The sequence below is a fragment of the Lacerta agilis genome, chromosome 6 (genome assembly GCF_009819535.1).
Source record: "Lacerta agilis isolate rLacAgi1 chromosome 6, rLacAgi1.pri, whole genome shotgun sequence".
NCBI classification, from domain to species: Eukaryota; Metazoa; Chordata; class Lepidosauria; order Squamata; family Lacertidae; genus Lacerta; species Lacerta agilis.
In genome coordinates, this window is record NC_046317.1 from 57,454,476 (window position 1) to 57,478,218 (window position 23,743).

General features: G+C 41.1%; 1 protein-coding gene and 1 long non-coding RNA gene across 2 annotated transcripts in view; both read left to right on the forward strand.

Annotated features, from left to right (window-relative positions):
- Nucleotides 1–23,743, forward strand: part of CR2 (complement C3d receptor 2) — a 54,287-nt gene that overhangs the window by 28,088 nt on the left and 2,456 nt on the right. Inside the window, exons 8-16 of the mRNA XM_033153972.1 lie at nucleotides 1,438–1,464; nucleotides 2,947–3,013; nucleotides 3,844–4,076; nucleotides 4,530–4,610; nucleotides 13,268–13,462; nucleotides 16,040–16,222; nucleotides 16,621–16,812; nucleotides 18,686–18,877; nucleotides 21,236–21,262. Coding sequence (XP_033009863.1) covers nucleotides 1,438–1,464; nucleotides 2,947–3,013; nucleotides 3,844–4,076; nucleotides 4,530–4,610; nucleotides 13,268–13,462; nucleotides 16,040–16,222; nucleotides 16,621–16,812; nucleotides 18,686–18,877; nucleotides 21,236–21,262 — 1,197 coding nt within the window. The remainder of the gene's footprint in view (nucleotides 1–1,437; nucleotides 1,465–2,946; nucleotides 3,014–3,843; nucleotides 4,077–4,529; nucleotides 4,611–13,267; nucleotides 13,463–16,039; nucleotides 16,223–16,620; nucleotides 16,813–18,685; nucleotides 18,878–21,235; nucleotides 21,263–23,743) is intronic.
- On the forward strand, nucleotides 4,952–8,133 carry LOC117048721. Its single transcript, XR_004426875.1, has 2 exons — nucleotides 4,952–5,245; nucleotides 7,986–8,133. It is a non-coding gene; the product is annotated as an uncharacterized LOC117048721 (long non-coding RNA).

Here is a 23,743-nt window from a genome sequence, read left to right on the forward strand (position 1 = left end):
GGGAGCATTAGGAAAGGAATTGAAAATAAAACTACCAGGATTATAATGGCAACATATAAATATTGGGTGCAACCACATTTGGCATACTGTGTACAGTTCCAGTCACCTCACCTCAAAAAATATTGTAGAATTGGAAAAGGTTTAGAAGAAGGCAACCAAAATGATCAAGTGGATGGTGCGACTCCCCTATGAAGAAAGGTTGCAACTTTTAAATTTAGAGTGAGGGCAAGTAAGAGACAACATGATAGAATTTTATAAAAATTGACATGGAGAAATTGGATAGAGAAAAGTTTTTTTCTCTTTTCTCTCATAACCCTAGAACTCATGGGCTGAATGCTCAAGGATTCAGGACAGATAATAGAAAATACTTCTTTACACAGTGCTTAGTTAAACTATGAAATTCACTCCCCTAGGCAGTGATGGCCACCAACTTGAATAGCTTTAAAAGTGGATTAGACAAATTCATGGAGGAGAGGTCTACCAATGGCTACTCACCACAGTGGCTATGCTCTGCCCTCCACAGTTGGAGGCAGCAATACTTCTGAACATCAGTTGCTGGCTGAAACTCTTCCTGCTTGGACTTATGGATACACAATTAGAAAAGGACTATGGAACTTTGTTTCAATATATGATTACGGTGGTGAGACTATTATATGCACAAAGATGGAAAGATTAATCATTATCAACAATGGAAGAATGGTTTTTAAAATTTAACTAGGGCTGCCATACTGTATGTTCAGAATTTCCCAGATTGCTGGGATTTGGCCGTCGGAAACAACATTTGGGTCTGGATTTTCACTTTCTGAAATATGGCAACCCTAAATTAATGGACTCAGCTGAGATGGCAAAATCAACATGTTTAATCAGATAAAAGTCATTGTTGACATTTACTAAAGATTGGAAAGTTCTCATAGACTTTTTGCATGGAAAATAAAAATAAATAATGGATGGGGGGATTGAAGATAAGGTTTGTTGATAGAAAGTGGTTTTGTTTGGTGTTACATTGGAATAGATGAAATGCTTATTGTTTATATATAGCGGACAGATAAAGAATTGGAAGTTCTTTAATCTCTGAACTTTATCTTTTCTATTTACTATTGAAAGCTCTTTTCTATTTATTTTTTCTTGTTTCTCTCTCTTTACTTTTTTGTCATGTTTTTAGCTTAATGTTGGACAAAAAAGATATTTGAGATCAAATTTTGTATTTCTCTTTATAAACTCTAATAGAATTTATTTTTAAAAATGGATATCAGTTGCTGGAAAACACAGGAGGAGTGAGTGCTCTTGTGTTCAAATTCACCACGTGATTTGAGATCTATATTGGGCTCCAGTACTTCAGTAAAATGAGCTCCAGTACTTCAGTTTATAATTCATTTCTGATGTGGCTAAGTCTAAATAAGTAATCTGTCAATTATTAGTCTTTTCTCTCTTTTCTAGGTATTTTCCTTAGACTGCTTATAGTTGGTATGTAATTTATTGAATATGAATGGGAAAAAGATAAAGATTCATTATAAATGTTTGCATGCCAAGGTTTTATACCAGTTCATATATTTTTTCACAATAACAAAATAGAAAGCATGGCACTCTCCAGCCAGAAATACACATTTTAAAGTTTATTTTATAAGAGAGATATAAGCCTATGCTTAACTATCACTGTTGAAATCAGGTGAATTTAAAGTGTTCATGGTTCATGCCCCTAGATGTTTTCCCCATCTTTTTCACTGTTGTGTTAACCCTGAATTATGTAAGGTCACTCTTCAGAACATATACAAAGCACCAGCTGTGTTCACAGTCCTCCACATTTCAGAAGTTTTTCACCAGTGCTCAACTCTTTGGTCATTATTGTCTAAACTCAAACCTGCAAGTAACTTGTAGGTTTTGTTTTGTTTCTTTTTGAGTTACAGTTTTAAACTACTTAGAGAGAAAATTAGTATTTTGCACACACCCCTCCCCACAAAGAACAAATGAAGTTGTGTGCAGGGCTTTTTTTCCAGCCAGAACTCACCAGAACTCAGTTCCGGCACCTCTCGGGTGGGTGCCATGGCCATTCTAAGAGAACAAGGGAGGTGCTCATGGTGATTTCTGGCACCTCTTTTCCTAGAAAAATAGCACTGGTTGTGTGCCTCTAGACTGCCAGTATTTTGCAGAATACTGCAACTGCATACCACCAACTGTAAGTTGGTGCAGTTAACATGGATTAAAAGTATCAACAAATAGCCTACACTTTAAAAAACAATCAGACTTTTTATTATTTGGAAGGTAACTGGGAAATGCATTGAAAGGTAGGTGTGTGATGCATGAATGACTTGTGGGAAGACATTTAAACACCCCACAAGCAAATCAGGACGAATGATCATTCTTGCAAAACCTCTCCATAAACAAATCAGAACTATTGCTCAATGAAGACTGGATTGGTAACTATTCTGCAAGCAAATCTGCTGAGTGATGAATAAACGGCCCATTAATTTTTCTTAGAGTTAACATTGGTAGGATGATTTACATAAAAGTCCTGCCTCTCACCGATCTTTGCCACTAATAGTAAGTGAATTGGTCTAGTAATCACCAATGTCAGGTTGTTGTTAACAGCATTCAGTAATGAAGTATTTTTTTCATGCCTTGGGTAACATTGGATAAAATTTCCAAAATGGCTGTTTTTAATTGTACAGTGGTACCTCAGGTTACAGATGCTTCAGGTTACAGACTCTGCTAACCTAGAAATAATGCTTCAGGTTAAGAACTTTGCTTCAGGATAAGAACAGAAATTGTGCTCTTGCGGTGCAGCGGCAGCGGGAGGACCCATTAGCTAAAGCAGTGCTTCAGGTTAAGAACAATTTCAGGTTAAGAACAGACCTCCAGAATGAATTAAGTACATAACCAGAGGTACCACTGTATATCGGTTTTCTTGGACTTTCATGAGCCTTTTTTTCTTGTGTTTTTCTTTTTTAGCATGCATAATCCCTGTAGTGCTTGTGGCAAGTGAAATGGTTCATAGGAAATGTTGTTCACAACAAAGGTAATTTTTTTCTTATTATCAATTTCCCCCTTTCCTGTTTCTTTTAAATTTCTAAGGTCTACCTTATACATTAACAACAGAGAAATTATCTCCATGTAGAGGAAACAGTCCATGCTGTATCATTTGAACTGTAGTGCAAAATTTGTTTTTCCTATGAATGACGTGACTGGGTTGCTGATCTGAGATATGGGTGTTCAAATAGTAAAATACTACTGTTTTTTGCACATTGGGAGATACACACACACACACCTATTATGGTTTGTTTCACTATAATTGAAAATCAAGAAAATATTTAAAAATATATAGTAACACTTAAGGGTCACATACCACACATAGCATCTTACTGATATATCAGCCTACACTGTCAAATGTGAAACCATATATTTAGCTTGCTGTGAGCTTACCTTTAGGGAAACTGTTGTATAAAGTAGCTTCCCAATATGTGAAAAGGTGGCAATTCATAAACCTCAGGTAATTCAAAATGTGGCTGCAGGATTGCTAACTGGGATTGTGTATTATACTAGTGTTTCAGCAACTGCAGTGCCTGTGCCTCCAAGCCTGTTTCTAGGCCCAACTCCAAGTACTTGTTTTATGCTTCTTCGTGGAACAAGGCACCTGAAGGATTATCCTGTCTATATATGTGCCTGTCTATACCTAATATATTATGTACAGGCACTCAGTCAGCTGAAATGTGCATAATGAGGAAAGGGTCTTCTCTGGAATGAAAGCTCAGCTGGCACATGCAATGATAGAATTTCAGTACCATGTGATTTAAAAAAAAAAATCCAAAGATTTTTAATCAGATTTACCCTGACACTTCTATTCCTCAGCATCATTCCAGGAGAGAGAGAGCGCAAGAGAGAGCAAGAGAGAGCAGCAACCAAAGAAAGTATTTTGTTGCCAGAGACCTTGGAAGAGTCAATGGCAAAATTTGAGCTAGAATACCAGAAAGAAAATGGAAGGCAGCAGGAGAAGCTAGTAAGTTTTACCCAATCCAACAGTGAGCTTCCCATTAATACAACCAAGGAAACAGCAGCTGAAGCAAACCCAACATCATCTCTGCGTGAGGAGGGACCAACCAGTGAAGGCAACTGGGTAGATTCTGCTTATTTTCTCTTTCTTTTCCTTCTTGTTCTTTTTACCCTAAATACCCCTGTACATATTAAAAGACAGAGGCAGTCCTCTGCTGAGATGCTCAGCAAAGGCCACTGCACCAAATGTACAAGTAGAATTTCATAGTGCTGTATCCCACAGGAACCTTCTGTGTGAGTCCTTTTTCTCTTGTGGACTGAGCGTAAGACCCTTGATACTACAGGTAAGTGTTACTATGTGCATTTTTATGGCGCATATCATGCAGTAGCCCATTTTGAAATGGCAAGATTTTGACTATAGCCATAATCATTCTAAAAAATAAAACTATAATTGTATCGGTGAAATGTCTGGCTTGGTTTCTTTAACACCAGAATCGTTTTTGTTCATTTTCCCCCTAATGTTATATCTTTTTATTGTCATTCAGTAAATAAGCACATATGGAGGTATGACAGTTCACTAATTACAATGTTCCTCAAACCTACACCTGTAAGTTACACAGTTACAGGTAAGTATCTCTTTCAGATTCCACTTTTCAATGTTTAAGTAATGAATATGGAAATTCTGTAAGTGTAGTAATACATAAGCTAAAGAGTAAGCATCAGCTTGAGTAGAGGTCTGTGGGCCAATTTAAACTTAGATACAGATGCATATACTGCAATCCCAACAGTTACTTTTTGGAAGAAAAATGCCACATCAGAAGGGGGAAATTTAAAACAAAGATGGTTGCTTTGCCCACCACTGTTCTGCTCTAAATCAGTCTTCGGAGTTGAACACATGTGGGATGGGAGCAGAGATACGGAGCAGAGAAGCAGCAGGCTTTGGAAGAGTTAAGCTCTTCTCTGCTCTAAAAACAATTACGAAACTGGAATTACCACTGAAATTTAATGACACACACCTGTATGTGGGCACTGTCCCTTTTCCTTTTGTTTTCTCACAAGGTTATAAATATTGTATTGGCTTAGACAATAAATGAAAGCTTATGTTAAGCTTCTCAACACCTGAAAATCTAAAACTGGGATGGCAAACATAGTGTCCTCCAGCTGTTCTTTGTCTACAATTTTCTGAAGGTGCTCCAAGGAATCCAATGAGGCATTTTGTGAAGTAGGGTGCCTGCTCAAGGGTGCCATGTGATCTTCATTGGTAAGCAAAAAAACATTACTAGATACTGGAAAATCTACTAAGTCTTGACAAACCTCTAACCTTTTTTATCATCATCATCATCATCTGTTTCTTAAATTGATGAATTATACAAACATTTCATAAAACTGAATAATTTGCATTCTTTGTTTAGTCTAAGATAAGAACATAAGAACTGCATTCCTAGGTAAAACTGAGATCCCTCAAGTCTGACCCTTTTCTCTAGGAGCAACTGGCTCACAAGCACAGTATACGGATGATAGCTATCCCCTATTGCTTGTCCCCAGCATCTGTACTCATGATTCTTCTATGTTGTCTCTGTAAGTCCTTCATATAGGTTCTCTGCCTGCACAGAGCAGCATCTGCAACTTTCTAGAGCAGGTTTCCCTAACATAGTGCCCTCTAGATACTTTGGATTGCAAGTCCCATAATCCCAGAGCATTGGTCAAGCCGGCTAGGATTGATGTGAGTTGCAGTAGAAAGCATCTAGAGGACACTAATATGCAGAAGGGTGTTCTTGCAGAAGACACTTAAAACATTTTGGTGGCAGGTCTGCTTCTAGCCCTTAATATATATTCTAAAGTGGTATGCCCCTGTCTTCCTACTTGGTTCATTATTGACCACTGCATTGGTCCTATCTTCGAAAAGTTTTTTTCTGTTTTATTTTATCTCTATTTTTTGTTTTGTTTTATTTTATCTCTATGCAGTTCTTTTCCTTTAAACTTTGTCATTCAGATAGTCCCAGTTACAGGTAGGTAGCTGTGTTGGTCTGCCATAGTCAAAACAAAATATAAAATAAAAAAATCCTTCCAGTAGCACCTTAGAGACCAACTAAGTTTGTTCATAATTGTTTCCTTCTCTGCTTTGAAAAGGGGCAGGTGTTGGACACTTACCTCATTGTGTAAATTTTATGAGACCAGCATACCAAAATATATCTACTGCCTTTGACTTACTTTGTAAGAGCAAACTCTCTCTGTTGGAGTCACCCATTCCCCACACCCACAAAAACTGGCTTTGCGATTGAACTCAAACTCTGCGGTTTTCATTGCTGTTAATTGAGTTATTCTTCACAGGCCTCTCCAATATAATACAGTTGCAAGCACAGTAACAGTCCCCTCTAGCCTTACTATGCACTTTGGGGCCCAGGCCACTGACAACTGCTACATCACTTGAGTCTGGTCTTACTACTTTCGTATTAACACTAGTTTCAGTTCCAGACCATGTCAAGGAGGCAGCTCCTTTGACTGTGAGGGAGTGCACCTACTTCAACTAACTTGACTGCCGTATTTTCAGGATGCAAGCAAGGGGAAAAAGTATCAGGGAAACAGACCATTGACTTGGGTTCTGCTGGATTTATACATGATAAAAGCCTCTGTTCATTATTCTTCTACTGTCCAGGCTACTGTCCCTCTCAGCCAATATGGGAGACCCTGCAGCACCTATTTGCACATTGGAGAAACATATGAGAGAGAGCTTGTCAACTAGTTTCCATGCATGTGGTTTAACTATTGTTCCTCTTGATGTACAATCCCATTTGGCTCAGACAAATGAGAAGGGATGTAAGGTGGATGTAATGGTTTGAAAGTTTTAACCTAATGCCACATTCTTAATCTGCAGTGCATGCCTGTGTATCTCAGCATCAACATTATCTATGGGAGAAGTCCTCTCCTTCAGGCATCTCCTAGATGACAGGGGAGGGCTCACACAACTAGCATGAGGCTAGTTGCCTTGCAAAGCAAGAAATCTACACCTTTAATCATATGATGGACTGTGACTCCAGAGCCATGTAAGGTTCTGTCATTCTCCATCTTCATAATTGGCTTTAGAGGAGGATTTAAAAACTCTTCTGCAATGGGGCAGTAGAACCAGAGTTCAGGGTACAAAGGCTTGTACCCTTCAAAGAATTTCCCCATTGCCAAGAAATATACCACTTGCAGATGCATGACACTTTGTGTTTTTTCTTCTTTCATAAACCCCCAAAAGTTCTAGATTGCTGTTTTTTCCAGCATCCTCCCATTTCTCCTTACCAAGTCAGGCTTTATTTCAATAGACCAAAAATATGTCTGCTTTCATATCTCAATTCAACCAAAGCATTTGTGTTTCCTTCCAGACCATTGCTTTCAGTTGAGAGTTTTGGTGTTTAGCTCTTAGCCACAGCTCACAGAATTTTCACAAAATGCAACACAATAATTGCTGCACATCTTGGTCAACAAGGCATTTCCAGCATAGCACCAGCCATCGGCATATACTGCATCCCCATGTGAGGTCCTCAGAAATCATGTTTCACATGCCAAAGCTTCACTTGATGCCAATGTGTCACTTGAAGTTTATAGGTGCTCACTTACGTTTCATAGCTAGTTTCACCTGTTTGCCCTCTGGCGAGCTCAGACCCCATTGCTTTAACTGTCAGTCCCAAATAACTGTTGGGTATGCTTAGGCTAGAAAAGAGACATGGTAACAGGTGACATGATAAAACCCTGTTACATAGATGATGCATTATCAACAAGTTCAAGGTGCAAGGAAATTTTTACTAAACATTTGGAAGAATTTCCTGATTTTATAAATAGTTTTATTCCCATATGCCCGTACATTTTAGTAGTTCTGCTGTTGATTAAGCACACCAGCACAGCTCATTATGATTTAGCTGTGCTACACTCAGCTGCTTCTTTTAAAGTCACTTTTCATTTTAGAAACTTATCAGTGTTGTTGTATAATATTTTAAATTGGTTTATTTTCTTTTTAGGCTTACAATGACCACTTCCTTAAAGCTACAAGGGATAAACTGTAAATTCTGAAGAGAATTTTGTACTTATGTGAATCAAATACTTTAAGGTTGAATTTGTATTGTATATATTATTTTGCAAGAAATAAAGCATATACATGAATACAAATCTCAACATTTTAAAATGCTTATTAGACGCTGTGCCACTTTGAGCCTTTTTTGCTTACATTCAATGGGTGCAAATATCAAGAGATTTATCAGAATTCTTCAATATGTAAAATATAGTGGGTAAACTAGATAGACTGTAATCTGTAGTGAAATGAAACTGTATTGTTTCAACCCATTTTATACATAAGAACAAAGTATTTGCCTTGCTGCATTGGCTATCATTGCCTTTTATGCAATACAGCTGCTAGGCAGAGAACAAGACCAGAAAAAAAAAACTGAGCAGGAGAAACTGCAGCAGACTAATCTGCTTCAGGTGTGGACTTTCCTGAATAATATAAGCAGCAGTAGCAACAGATGGCTGGTTCCCTACTCCTGAGAACTTGCAAAATTTGATAATGATGAAGACAACAAAAGGTAAAAACGGATGAGTGTGAGTAATGTGCTGTGTGTTGGCAAGTAGATGAGCGTGAGGTTTATGAGTAATGATTAGTTTGTATATCAGGATACATGTCAACTCTAACTTATGATAAAATTACAGTAAAATAATAAAAATGTTTTTATTGTTTTTTAAATACCAGTAGTTTTTTAAATATAGTTATGACTTAGGCTTGGGCAAATTTAAATGCAACTATCCCAGCTAAATAAACTATAATTTGGCAGTTTTAGAATAAGGATTATACTTGCATACTTCCTGCTCACTTCAATTTTCTTTTACTGTATGCTGCTTTTTGTGCTAAGACCATGTTTTGTTAAAGCCCCTGTTTCCTGTTACATCTAAACTAGAGCCAGTGTGGTGTAGTGGTTAAGAGCAGTAGACTCATAACCTGGGGAACCGGGTTTGCGTCTCCGCTCCTCCACATGCAGCTGCTGGGTGACTTTGGGCTAGTCACACTTCCTTGAAGTCTCTCAGCCTCACTCACCTCAGTGTTTGCTGTGGGGGAGAAAGGGAAAGGAGAATGTTAGCCGCTTTGAGACTCCTTCGAGTAGTGATAAAGCGGGATATCAAATCCAAACTCCTCCTCCTCTTCTTCTTCTAGTAGATTGAAAGTAGATTGCAGACTACAACCAATTAATGGCCATTGCATCAAAGATATGTGCAGGCAGTATTCATTCTACATGAGATGTTCACAATATTGTCATGGATTCTGTAAAGAACCACACATCTCTCTCTATAGGTACTTGCTCCTCTAGCACAGTGTTTTTCAACCACTGTTCCGCGGCACACTATTGTGCCGCGAGATGTTGCCTGGTGTGCCGTGGGAAAAATTGAAAAATTACTTTATATATAGTCAATATAGGCACAGAGTTAATTTTTTTAGCATTTTCTAATAGTGGTGTGCCTCGTGATTTTTTTTCATGAAACAAGTGTGCCTTTGCCCAAAAAAGGTTGAAAAACACTGCTCTAGCAGAATAGTACAACTGTGTCTGTTCCCTTCAGGCTGTCTTTGTGTTACTTCTGCTGTTCCTTAGAGAACAGCTGCAATGAAGTAAAGAAACAACTGTCAAGCCCATTAATCTCTACACATCCCCTCCTACCTTCTCTTCCTGGAAAAATACAATTGTCTTCCATGTTGCTTCTGTTACAGTTCCTATAGGATCTTAAACATCACATATGCTGGTAGCACATGCTCTCTGCCTTTTTTATTTATTTGGCACCTCCATTTTACATGTTAGGTGAATAAAAATAATAGTGTTCGCATTCAGTTGAGGAAAGGCTTCAGAGGGGGAGTTGACAGAAGCAATGTGTGTTTGTTTACTTGTAGAAATTCTTACACTAGAAATAGCATACGGCCAACAGTTCACAGGCAGTGGAGTGGTGGGACAATCCTAATAATTGTGCATGGGTGGCTGTGGTGTAGTATGTTCATGTTAGAATATGTAACAACTCTGGATTAAAAAATAAACTAGTATAAAAATGCTTTAAATAAAGTTACACTGATTGTTCTAAATTATTCATAAGCCTCTCACAATACTTCTAGTAGACATAGCATTTAATAATTGGTTAGAATTCTTATAAAACATAGTTAAATCTTTGTTTTACTGAAAATCAGTAAAATTTCACTCTTCAAGGATGGATAGAACTAAAATTAGAATAGATGAAAGATCCAATATGTCAGCTATATTCGTACAAGGTAGATTTCTACAAGGAAAGTGCTCCTCTCTATACAGGGACATGAAGACAACCGTGAATGATCAGCTACCAACTGTCCGCACTAGCTACTGCAGGTGTCACGGGACTGGAGAGGCAGGAGACGTAACAAGGAAGTACCAGCTCCAAAGGAGCTATTAAATAGGTCGTATGGGAGCCACCTCGGGGTGGATGCGCCCCGTAGAAACGTAGAGAACGCGCGCCTCGCCACCGCCGCGCAGTTCCTTCCCAAACGTTCTCCCCCCCCCCCCGCACCCTCGCATGCGCAGTTGACTCGTCGCCGTCTTCTCAGGTCAGCGCTATGCAACGGCCGTCGTGGGGGCTTCTGCGGGCTCTCTGGTTAATAGGAATATCGATACTGCTGCTCCCTCAGTGGTCCCTGACTCAGGATAGCACGGGTGAGTACGATGGAGGAAGGCGACGACAGAGCCTCTATCAGCCGCTGAGCCTCCCTTTGCCCCGTCCGCTCGCCTTCCCGCCGTCTCCCCTCGTGCAACGAGAGGCTTCACAAAGCGCGGCGAGTGGGCGGGTTTTTCCAGGCGCCTGAGGTAAATGCGGATGTCCCCCCGCAGCCCGCCAGGTGGCGCCGAGGTGCCCTTACTTGCTCGGCTGCGAGGCCCCGTCCCCCACCCCCTCCGCTGAAAGCAGAACAAACACGGCTCCACAGCCTCAGGCGACTGGCTCTGCCAGGCTGCCGAACCTGCTGCGTTTACTCCGGAGTAAGCGCGCATGGGGAAGTTTCTCGAGGAATGCTTTGGTTGGGGGGGGAGCGGGGAGAGTGTTTTGGCATGTAAGAAGACTGCATTGGTGGTGTTTTTTTTTTAATGCGGTGTTTGGTATCCACCAATAGCTGCTAGCTGTGCAGTTTACAAAACGTGTAGTTAGACTGTTAGAGAAATATAAAGTATTGTGGACTAGAGGGTAGGTATTTCATCATATTATTTATTTAAACAGCTTTCTCTGTGTTTTAGCAACTACAACAATCCACAAAGAACCTAGAATATGCGCTTCGAAATAGATACCCTTGGCTCATTTTGTGTTCATCCTCAATTATTCCATATTTTCATACCTCTTTGTCACTGGCATATTGCCACAAACTATGAATGCAATAAATTATCAGAGACGTTTGGCAAGTCCCCCAATTCACACGCCTCTGGTCAGTGAGGAAATTGATAAATTTGCTGAACCTTAATTCTTGGCAGAATTGAGTTTCAACAGATATCAAGACAGTTGAAGTCTCCCATGACTACTGTATATCTCCTTTTTGAATATTTTATAATCTGCTCTAGGAAGGCATCATCCCAAGTCTTCAGTCTGGCTTGGCAATTTGTAGCAGACACTCACAGTAAGGTCCCTGATTATTATTATTTATCCATATACTCAGTTTGCCTTCCATGCCATGTGGATATTATTAGGATAGGTTACAAAGGCAGGGATCTTATGGCTCAAGTACTTCCTACTCCTTCCTCTCAAGTTTCCTTTTCCAGATTACAATTCCCTTTCTCTGATACCATGCAGAGTACCTGCACCCATGAGCCTGTTTCCCCAGTTTAGGCTGCAGCAGCTGTGGCATGCAGAGCCACCTGTGCTTGAGCTGCCTGAGCCAAAACAAACAATAAATAAATAAACAAATAACCCCCCTCAAAAACGGGCATTTCCTTTAAAATATAAAAATCCCCTCAGATGGGCATGTTGGCCCCCCAAAAGAGAACATGTCCAGGATTTCCCAGATGTGTGGCAACCCTATGGCATAGGAGCTTGTATGCCTGGCACACTTTTATACCCACTTCCTGATGAATTAGCTCTAGTCTCCACATGGGAGACTCTGCAAAGGTAATAAAATCAGGGTATTGTGAATTTCCAGAGCTGAGATAAAATGACCATCCAGTTAATAAGTAGCCAGTTCCAGATTTCAGTTATTTGTGGGGGCGGGGGGGGGGGGGTTGGGGTTGGGAACAAAGCATTTTCGGTGAGAAGTACTTACCATGGTAATAGTAGAGGCTTGCTCCTCTCTTTTTTATCCCTTTTGACTTTAACACTTATGAAATGTTGCCTGCTGTGACAGCATCTTTTTGTTAACCATTTAAAAATGCTGCCTGTTGTAAAGGGAGCAACCAGAACAGAGTTCTGCCTGCTGTATCCCCACTCCCCTACTGTCCAAATGCTTCAGCAAGCACCATTTAAAAATGATTTTAAAATGGCACTGAATCTGGGGAAGATTTTTGAAGGGAAATAACTAATGTTCTCTGTAGCTGCACAGGAATTTGAGAGCATTCCTTCAGGCAGTCATTCTCCTAGGAGGCACTGTGACAATGTTACACAGTGCTACATCTTGCATCAGCATCATCTTGCATCTTTTTTGGAGGAGAATAATGGCCAGTAGAAAGCCTCTCCAAGAGAGAGTACCTCTACTCTCTGGCAAGAGTGCTTTTAAAATTGGATGGGGGCATTAAAAGGTAAAAATTCCCTCCCTGAAACAGGGATAGTTGTTTCCATTTGGGGATTGAACTACTGTTCCCTGAACTAGTTTTGCTCAGCTATAAAACCAGGGAGTGATCTCCCTCTCTCATCATTTTAGAGCTTTCCAGAAGAAGCTATCTCTGTGGGTAAATTCCAATATGTATGACTCTGCAAAGAACTATTTAAAGAGGAGTAATTATTGGTTTCCCCCAATTTTGGTCTAATATTACAATTTTGCCTCCATTACACAAAATAAAATAGAAATTTACTTGTCATCTGGGCAGCACAGGACCTGTATACACACTGCCCAGGCTTGCACTCTGGGGAGGTCACTTCAGTGTTGTTAACACAGTAGTTTGACTTTGCCCTTGGAGGCACACTCCATTGTCTCTCAAGATAGATGGATGTCAACCAACAATATGCTTAAATAAATTTTAATATTTTATAGCATCAAGAATTGAATAACATCCAAAATATAATACCATTATAGCATTATGCATATGTCCTTTTTCTGACATGTTTCTAGGTGTCTTCTGTGCAACTCCTCCAAACATTCAACATGGATCTCACAATGGGACTGAAGCCTCTTTTTATGCTCTTGGAATAGTGATAACATACACTTGCAATTATAATTTCTCTCTTATTGGAGCACACTCTATTTCCTGTGGCATGGATGGTGATACTAAAGGAGTGTGGAAGGGAAAAACCCCTAAATGCAAAGGTTGCATTTTCTTTTACTCTTGATTCATGATATATTAAAAGGGAACTTTATTCTAGATAGCTGTATACTTTTCCTCTTGTCCCTCCCTTTATTTGGCTTTGTATTGATATTAAGCTTCATTGTTCACGTTCAGAATCCCTAAGTTGTTTAATGATATTTTATGTGTGGAGTGAGTGACAGAGATACTTTTGTTCTCCTTTTATGTTTGTGCTCTATCTCAGTAAACATTGCATTTCACTTTTGTGCTATACAGAAGTGAATGGGGAAGCCCCAATGTTTACAGGCAGTGAGGCTATATCAGTGGTGGCGAACCTTTTAGAGACAGAGTGCCCAAACTGCAACCCCAAACCCAATGATTTATCACAAAGTGCCAATCCGCCTCAGGGCAGGGGGAGGCCTGGCGGAGGGCCTGCGGGCGGGCGAGGCTCGGGGCCCCCAAGGGGGGGAGGGCGACACCAGCCCTGCAAGGGAGGCCGCCCCCTTCTGCCCCCTCCCCCGTCTCACCAGGCGGCGCGGGCGCTGCTCCTCCACATCCCAGTGTTTCTCGGCCCCACCGTGGGGCTCCCTCGCGGAGTGTGGCACCCAAAACACGCCGACGCCGCGCGCGCCACAAGGTTCCACCGCCTGGCAAGAGGTAGGGGCGGGCGGAGTGCTTTGAGACACCCGCCCCCTCGCCCTCGCGCTGCAGGGCCTAGACCAGTGGGGCGATGGCGCGCGTGCCCACAGAGAGGGCTCTGCGTGCCCACTTGGGCACGCGTGCCATAGGTTCGCCACCACTGGGCTATATACATCACTCCCAGTTCATGGATGTAGCCAGGATTTTTTTTGGGGGGGGGGCAGAACATCAGTTTGCTAAGTATTTTCATTGATTTTTATTTATTATGGGGGGCAGCTGTCCCCCTATGCCCCCTGGCTATGCCCATGCCTATGCCCCAGTTCTAGGTTTTGTATAAACTGGCTATCTTAGTGGTCCTGATTTTGGTTATGTGTATTAGCAAATTATTAGCTCTACAGGCCGTTCCTTCTCTGCTACTTTTCAGAGAGAATATGGTTTTGTTTCTAGGTTCCAATTTTAAACCAGCCCACCCCTTTTCGCTTCTAGCATGACCCTCTCCGCCAAGGTGATGCCCTGGACTGGAAAATAAATTTCGCTTCCCTTTTGCACTGTTAAATCCAATGCCACTTAGCTCACCATATTAATCAAAACACTGATTAAACCCCACCACTCAGGAATGTAGAGGGGGTCAGGGCACACAGAAACTTGGGGGAGTCAGGGTACCCACAATGACAGTTTTACATTTCACCCTGACCTCTGCTGGGTGCAAGATTATAGGGTTTGGGGCACTTGACCACAGCCTGTGTTCCTTCAGAATGAGGCATAGCACAGACTTTAAGAAATGTGATTTATTTTACACATATTTACCACCTGGTTTTTGATGGAGAGAGAGTTGACAACATTTAAATCTCAAGAGGGGCTTGTCCTTCCCAGCCGCACAGCATTGGATTCAGTGCCATCCCCATGTATCTCTGTAACAACCTGGTCTGGCCAACCTGCATGGCTGCACAAACCAGACCACTATTAGCTTTTTGTTTCTTCAAGACACACCCCCAGCAAGCCATTGCCAGGCTGCTCTCATGAGGAAGCTAGCCAGTATTATTTCCTAGCTTTGGCTAAATTCATGAATTTATTAGTTTGCTCAAATCCTAACCCTTCACTGAATCTCTTATCAGGCTATACACACAAAGGGGCCTGGAGATAAATTGGATCCACGATCATCGCGCAGGGAGTGGGGTTCACACTTTGTTTCCTTATATGGCTTCTGTTTGCATTGGGAGAGAAGCTTCAGTTTCTTTTTAAAAGATCATAATGACTAAAGCTGTGAATAAAGTCATTTTTGTTTTGTTTGTAAAATCTAAACATTTGAGATATCCATTCATCATGTTTTGTGGTCTGATGGTCAGTGGATGGATCGGCCTTCCATAGTATCTGTTTAGCATTTCTGTACTGGATCTGTCACCATATGTTTATTAGCACTTCGAGCTAATAAATTATTAAACTTGGAGAGGTTTCTAGAAGATCCCACCTGTGATCTCCTTAATGGATTATTTCCTATATATATTCAGGTAGGTAGCCTGATGCAGTCGAAATAAAAAATTAAAAAATTCTCCAGTAGCCCCTTAGAGACCAACTAAGTTTGTTCTGGGTATAAGCTTTTGTGCACATATTCCTAAATATATGTATTTGTTCGGAATACTAACTTAAACATTAAGTACGGATCAGCAATTCTAATACAAGTGACACCATGTTTTAGTTTTATTTATTTTAAACATCCAGGGTAGTAACAACTTTTGTAGAGAACATGTGACATAGAAGATATAGGGCACAATGTAACGTATAGCCAGACAGTGATTATCAGGTTTTTGGTTTTGTTTTGTTTTTTGGGTTTTTTTTTTTTGAAAACTAACGTTTTAATAAGGCTTCAGCAGAATATACTGGCATTTGAGAAAATGTAAATAAACTATATGCAATGTTCTATTTCTTAGTTTTTGTTCTTCAATATTCCTGTCTGCTTATAGTGGTGAAATGTGAAGATCCAGTAGTTGAACATGGATTAATATTAAGGGGATTTCGACATTCGTATACATATGGCAACACTATTACATTTGAATGCAAAACTGGATACTTTCTGATGGGAAATTATTTGATTAGATGTGAAGCGAACAGTAGCTGGTATCCTGCGCTGCCATCATGTAAAAAAAGTAAGAATATCAAAGCATTCAAATAGCAATTATGTTTCCTCAGTCAGTGATAAAAGATGGTTTACTAAATGTGGACATGTGATTTTCACTTTATAAATTCAAGTCTGACATCAGAAGGGACATCTCCCAAATTCTCTCCCACTTTTATCATGTTGGATAGCATTAACAAAGTATGTGTGACTGTTGAATGGTTAAAAGAATATTTGACATCCTGGCAGAATGCACTTTGAGGAATGGGTGTTGTTTATAAAGGGCCAGTTCTTATTTCAGTTTCCCTCTTGTGAGTTCTCATCTTTAGTTAGCTACAAGAAGTTTGTTGGTTTACATTTATATTTCATCTTCCCTCATGGAACACACTGTTTATTTTTACAATTTTTGTGGGGACTTCTTTGTTGCAGTTGATGCAGAATCATGCGGTGCCCCATTAATTCCAAGTGGGACTGTGCATCCATTGCGACATCAGTATCAGAGTGGAACAATTGTTGTTGTAACCTGTAATAAGCAGTATTCTTTTCCTGATGAAACCATGGAGATGAAAGTAGCATGCCAAGGCTACAATTCCTGGCATCCTCCTGTGCAAGCATGTTTCTGTAGGTATAAATATAGCTTTGGGGTATTCACATCAGGTTCTATCCCCTAGCCCAGTGGTTCCCAATTAGCTAAGTACTACAGACCCTCTTTTTCAAAAGCCAAACCACAGATCCCCATACTTTTGAAAATGTTGATATCTCTATGATTTGATCTATGTTTTTGTTATGTAAGTGGTGCCATGGACCCTCTGGGATCCGTGAACCCCCAATTCGGAACCACTGCTCTAGACAGTTGCTCCTTTCCTATAGTGGTCTATAAGTTGAATAGTAGTGTATAATGAATGATTCAGTACTTTGATTTCTAATTCTATAACGTGATGTGCTTAGTAAAATGAATAAGTGAGATATTTTAATCTATTGACATTTCCCCCCACATACTATTTTTTTAAATAGTGTCTCCACTGCATATTGACCTGTGCCTAACGGGCGGTGATTTCTGTGTTTATTTGCCACAAAATTAATACCTCATCATAGTGCTACTACTTTAATACCTCCCTATGTTTGTGCTCACATATAATGCAAGAGGAGCTGCACTGATTAATTGCTACTGGATTCAAAAGGCATTGCTTTGCCTTACGTTCAAAGGATAGTTTGGGGAAATGTAGAACTAATCAGAACAATTATTTAAAGTAGTATGGTGTCTGCCTACTATCAAGGAAATGTATTACATGGGATTAAAGCAGAGTGTTGCATCCTTTCCCTTTGAATTAACTAATCTGGGAGTACCGGTATACGCAGCAAAACATTCCTTGAAAAACAGTCAGGTGGGGTTGTTATTTTGCTCATTATTGTATGTACTACAATTCCAGAATCTGAAAGAATGGGAGAGACATCAAATCGGATCAATATAAAAAGAAATACAACTCAATGAACTTTGTTACTCACAACTTGATGGTAGAGGAAGAATGATGGGTAATTTTGAGCCATAAAACCTTACATTGCTCAGAACCTCAATACCTTAGGGACTTTCGTCACCTCATATGAACTTTCATGGACTCTGTAGTTATAATCAGAGACCCCCTCATTGTACCCACCTCTGGGGGAGGTGGAGGTGGCAACACAAGAATGGGCTTTTTAAGTGGTCACTCCTCGTTTGTAGAATGATTTCCCCTGGGAAACACACCCGGCACCATCACTGTCAGCTTTCTGATGCCAAGCTAACGCACTACTGTTTATCTAGGCTGTTAGTTAAATGGAATCATGCTGTAGGGATCAAGACCATGTTTGGCCTGGTTGTAGTTGTAATTTTTAGTTGGCTGTGGTAGGTTTTATCATTTTTACAATATTTTTGATCACTTTTTGTATTTTCTTGCTGTACAGTCATACCTTGGGTTGCGAACGTGATCCGTACGGGAGGCACATTCGCAACCCACAGCGTTTGCAACCTGCAGTGCTGCATCTGCGCATGCGCGTGACGTGATTCGGCGCATCCGCGCATGACATCATTTTGTGCTTCTGCGCATATGTATTATGGTACTTCCGGGTTCGGCGCGGTCCACAACCCAAAAAAGCGCAACCCGCAGCGTTCGCAACCCAAGGTATGACTGTCTTTATTTTTAAATGTGAATCTTGAAGCTGCTTTGAGACATTGTGGAAAGTGCCAAATAATTTGACTATTGGGCCATTTAGGTCAGTATTACTCATACTGACAGGCAGCAGCTCTCCAGTATTTTGGGCAGGGGGCATTCCCAGCCCTAGATACCATAGATTAAACATGGGATCTTTTGCATACAAAGTAAGTGTGCTGCCACTGAGCTACAGCCCTTCCAACACAACCACAACAACACTTTGTTAAGCTCAAATATGAAATATTTGGAAAATAATGTGAGCTTTAGTGTTGCTTTGTTTTGTTTATAATAGTTTGTGTTTTCAGTTAGAACTTCACCAGACATTTATTACCTGTCTATCCGTAATGCAAAAATAATCCGGGGGAAGAAAAGCAGCTATGAGCCTGGAGATACAGTTACTATTCGATGTTCTGCTGGCTATACATTAGCAGGGCCATCTGAGATTCGCTACATTGGTGGGAAGCAATGGTCACCTAAACTTCCATCTTGTTATCTGAGTACGTATGAATTTGTAGATATATAGCAACACTTATCTGACACTGCTGTCGCTTTTCAGGTGTCACTCTTGCTTTTTCTCATATAGGAGATTTTCTTTCTATTACTAGCTTGAGTTTGATGCATATAGGCAGTTCACCTGGCAGTAGGCCACAGGGAGCACCCTCTGTAATAATTAAGAGTCCCTGTGGGTGAGCTAGGAAAGAGGATAGGTGGCTGGGGAACCTGTTCCTGACATCAATGGATAACCTAAAGCCAGAATGAGGTTTCCACGTGTTACCGGACTACTACAACTCCTAACAAATCCTAACAATCTTTGAAGGTCCATAGGTTCCCCATTCCTGATCTGAAGTAAATTTCCATTCTAGCAACTCTTTAAGAAGTGTAATATTTAAAACCAATTACAAGCAAATAGCATTCTCCTACATTTCATTTTATAATGAAAAGCCACATTGAAAAAGAAACTAGACTATTATAAACAGAAATGAATGGCCAGATGGGGAAGGAACTACTACATGCATGAGCATACACTGTCATAAACCTAGTTTGTGTTTCATTTTGTGGATAAAATTGCTATTATACTTGGATGTCAGAGTTTGATAAGAAAGATGGATGGATTTGCAATGATATCTAGTCACGTATTCCAACCTTACAATGTAGAGAAGTGTCTTGGAGGCTTGAGACTTACTACCTGTTCACTGGATCCTTGTTCTTTTTGGATATTAAGAACTGTCAGGACTGAGGTGACCGTGTAGATCTTTGGAGTAATGAATTGGACCAAGGTGGAGAACCTCTAGCTTGCTGGCCAAACTTGCTCCACCAGGGTTCCAAATTTGGTCTGTAGCAGCATTAACTCCCCCCTTCCCACATAAGAAAATGTGCCCAATCACCTCACACTTTACATTGTATGTGATGTCAGTTTTGAGGCAAGTACTTAGTCAGTTCCCAATTGTTCCTTTACTTGAGTAAGATGTGGTCTCACCACCCACCTTGCTCAAGGAGGAGGAAGTGTTATTTCAGCAAGCATCAGACAGAGTCTAAGACATATATAGTAGCAGCAGCAGCAGTGGTAGCAGCGGCGGCAGCAGCAGCAACAGCAGCAACAACATCCCCATTGCTAGCCCTATTCTCACTGGAAGGTGCCTTTTCAATTAAAGGCACCCAGCCTCTTCCATCAGTCTTCTACTCCAGTGGAGCAGGGGAGACCCTGGTCTCACTGGGGCCTCTGTGATGGAGTCCTTAGAGTGAAGATGGCAACACTATATCCTCATATTGGAGTGGCACTGGCACCACAGACTTATCTGATGGAAGTGCTTCTATGGATTGGTCCCGCAGGTCTTTCCCCTTCTGCTTCAGAGTTCTTGCCCTCATCCACTGAAGACAAGGAATCCAGCTCCAGGGTTGTGACATAGTTTTGCCTGGTGTACTAGTTACTTACCTTCCTGGAAAAGATAGTTCTGGCCATGGTGACACATACCTTGGTCACTTACAGGTGTAGGGCTGCCCTTGAAGAGTGTTCGGAAACTGCAGCTGCTGCAAAACATAGTTGGCAGGTATGTGCTTTCAGACCATAGTATGCTGGTTTTACATCAATTGCAATGATTTCAGATATGTTTCCATACTCAACTCATGGTGCTGGTTCTACCTTTATAGCTCTAAAGTGTTTTGAGACTAAAATATCTGAAAGACAACCTCTTCCAATACAAACCTGAATATAGGTTGCATCTCTGGAGTCCTCTTGCCCCACCACTTACAAAGTTTCTCTGTGGCAACACCCCATCTCTGAAATTCCCTCCTGAAATACGAGTGGCATCCCTGATAGACTTCAAGTGTGAAATAAACACATTTAATTCTCCTAGCCTTCAGCGGTAACTAATTAAGATAGTTGTAATCTCCTGGTTCTGCTTTTATCCTTTGTTGTTAATATATAGAAATGTTTTTGTAGTGATTGTACATTGTTTTAACTTACAAAAATATTTTTAAAATGCTTTAAAAGGTGGAATAGACACCTTTGATACCATGTAATTGGTCCCATTTGGTGCTTTCCTCCTGGGGCTAATAACTGAGCTAGTAATTTTAATCAGGACAGTACCAGAGGGGGAAAGGGTTACACCCCACACAAGTGGACAAAAAAATCCCCCCATGCCTCCTTTTTAAGAACAAGACCCATATAACGTGACACATCTAGCATCACATCTACTCTGGCCCTGAAATATGTCCACCAGCTGTAGTGTGAAATGAATAGTCACTGGCAGTGCTTCAGCTAAAATTTATTTCTGATGTGACTGAGCATTTCTTTTAATTAGTATTAAAGTTTTGTGAGAAGCTCACTTATCAGAATCATTTCCCCTCTCTTCTAGGTTTTGTCTTCGTACTGCTTATAGCTGGTATGTAATTTATTGAAACTGAATAAGAAATACCTGCAAATGCATTTTCAAATTTCTTAAGCAAGGACCAGAGTTTTGCAGAATCTACATACTTTTACAATAGGAAAGCTGAGCACTATTCAACAGATGTTAAGCATTTTTAACTTTCACATTTCAACTACTGTTTACTTTGTCTAGAGGAACAAATGCAAACAGGCACTGGCATTTTTTTCCTGATGAGGGAAAGAGCAAGTGGTTGCTAAGACAGCAATATGGGGTGTGGTAGAAATGGACTTGAGGTGAAGGTGTGATGGAGGCCCCATCATTCCAATAAAGTTCTACCATAAAATTGGTTTAATTTAATCTGTCAATTCATCATAAAATCCAAACCATGGCCATTAGAGTAACACAATAAAACCATAACCTCTTACTTAAAAAATGGTCTGCATCAGAAATGTTTTCAAAGCCTGCATCTCCCATGATAGAGAGTTTCGTATCCTTGGGCCCACCGTCATAAATTCTGTGTTCTGCCCACCAACCTACCTGACTCCACTGGTGAGCATTCAAACAGGGCTTCTGTAATTGTCAATAGATGTTCAAGGTGGAGAAAGCTTGTGGCTCAGTGGGAAATATCTTTATTCCCCTCCCCCACCCCATGGGCTAACTTTGACAGGTGGTTGCTTCCAATTACCTGTCAAGGTTGACCTGCAGGCTGGTGGGGAGGGGATGAGTATGCATTATTAGTATTTTCCCCACAGGGAAAGAACTTGCAAAATAGTGCCCAGCAGGACTGAATCCTACCTCAGCAACAAACAGTTGATTAACAAGTAGGTGTGGTTTGGGGGAAATGGCCTCGCAAACCAAATCAGACCTGATAGACCAAAATTGGCCCACATGCTGGAGGTTTCCCACCCTGGCATAGGCAGTCTGATAAGTGACTTGAATACAAAACATTTAGTGTTGTAAAAGTCAAAACCCACATTTTATTTGGGCTCAGAAGCAAATAGGTCCAATGTGTTGAAATGCAATTGTTACTGGCACATCAGTCAAAATTGATGAAACATACTCTTAGGCACTTCTGTTCCCTGTGCTTCCATAAATAAGTCTAGGAGGACCCCCAGGTTACAAATTTGGACTTTCAGAATGAGTTTAAATATCTCCAGATCCAGTTGAATACCTCTATTCAAAACAATAGACACTCACAGAATCTCAATCCTGTCTTAATCTTCAGTTTGTCTGCTTTGCTCCACCCCAAAACTGCTTCCAGGCACCTGTTCAAAAGTTCCACAATCCAGCCATGTAAAAAACCAGTTGTAAGGCTGCTGTGGTGCCTCCTTGGGAGTAAAGAGTCCAATGCATCTGGATACTTATATCACAGTTTATTTACAAGCAGAGCCTCAGAGTTCATGACCACTTGAGTCCGTACCAGAATCCGGGAGTGGCCTCTGCTGGTTCCTCCCCCAACATGAAAGTTTCGGTATTCCGAATCTCCTCCTAGAATCCTTACATTTCATCCCTCTACGCACCTGGGGAGACGGAAATGCGACTGCGCTTTGCTCCTCTGCTCTTCCAGGTGCGTGTCGGGGCTCTGTAGCATCCCTGTGCCCTGTTCCCACCAAACTATCTGTTTGCCGCTCCTCCCCACTAAGGCACATCCTGCTTTCCTCACTGGATTCAAGGCTGCTGCCAGAGCCCCCGTACCTCCTCCCTGCCCATCAGCAGTTCCCTGACACCAGTGATTTCTTACAAGTATATCTTACCATCCAGCAAAAACAGAGGTATCATTACAGTTCAAGGACACGTTTCAAGCAGGCAATGGCACTAGAATGTGGGGCTGTGGCCTGGCAGATAAGGCCTCAAGGGTCACGCATGGCCCTGGGGCCTCAAGTTCCACACTGCAGTATAGAAGTGAGGCAATGAATAGGGCACTCTTTTCTAATCCACTGTGACAAGAAAAGGCAATTTGGAAGGCATATGTGAACACCCACTTGGCCTGATGGATATTTCATGAGCATCCCTTTGAATGGCCTTCAGAACAGAAATTTAGTAAAACTGTTATTAAGTACCACCCTGGGATTGATGCCTTTTCTAAAAAACAAAATAGATGTACACTATTGACTAGATTAGGGACCCAGGTGGCGCTGTGGGTTAAACCACAGAGTCTAGGGCTTGCTGATCAGAAGGTCGGCGGTTCGAATCCCTGCCACGGGGTAAGCTCCCGTTGCTCAGTCCCAGCTCCTGCCCACCTAGCAGTTCGAAAGCACGTCAAAGTGCTAGTAGATAAATAGGGACCGCTCCAGCGGGAAGGTTAACGGAGTTTCTGTGCGCTGCTCTGGTCCGCCAGAAGCGGCTTTGTCATGCTGGCCACATGACCCGGAAGCTGTCTGTGGACAAACGCCGGCTCCCTCGGCCTATAGAGTGAGATGAGCGGCGCAACCCCAGAGTTGGACACGACTGGACCCTTTACCTTTACCTATTGACTAGATTGTATTTGCTGGATTG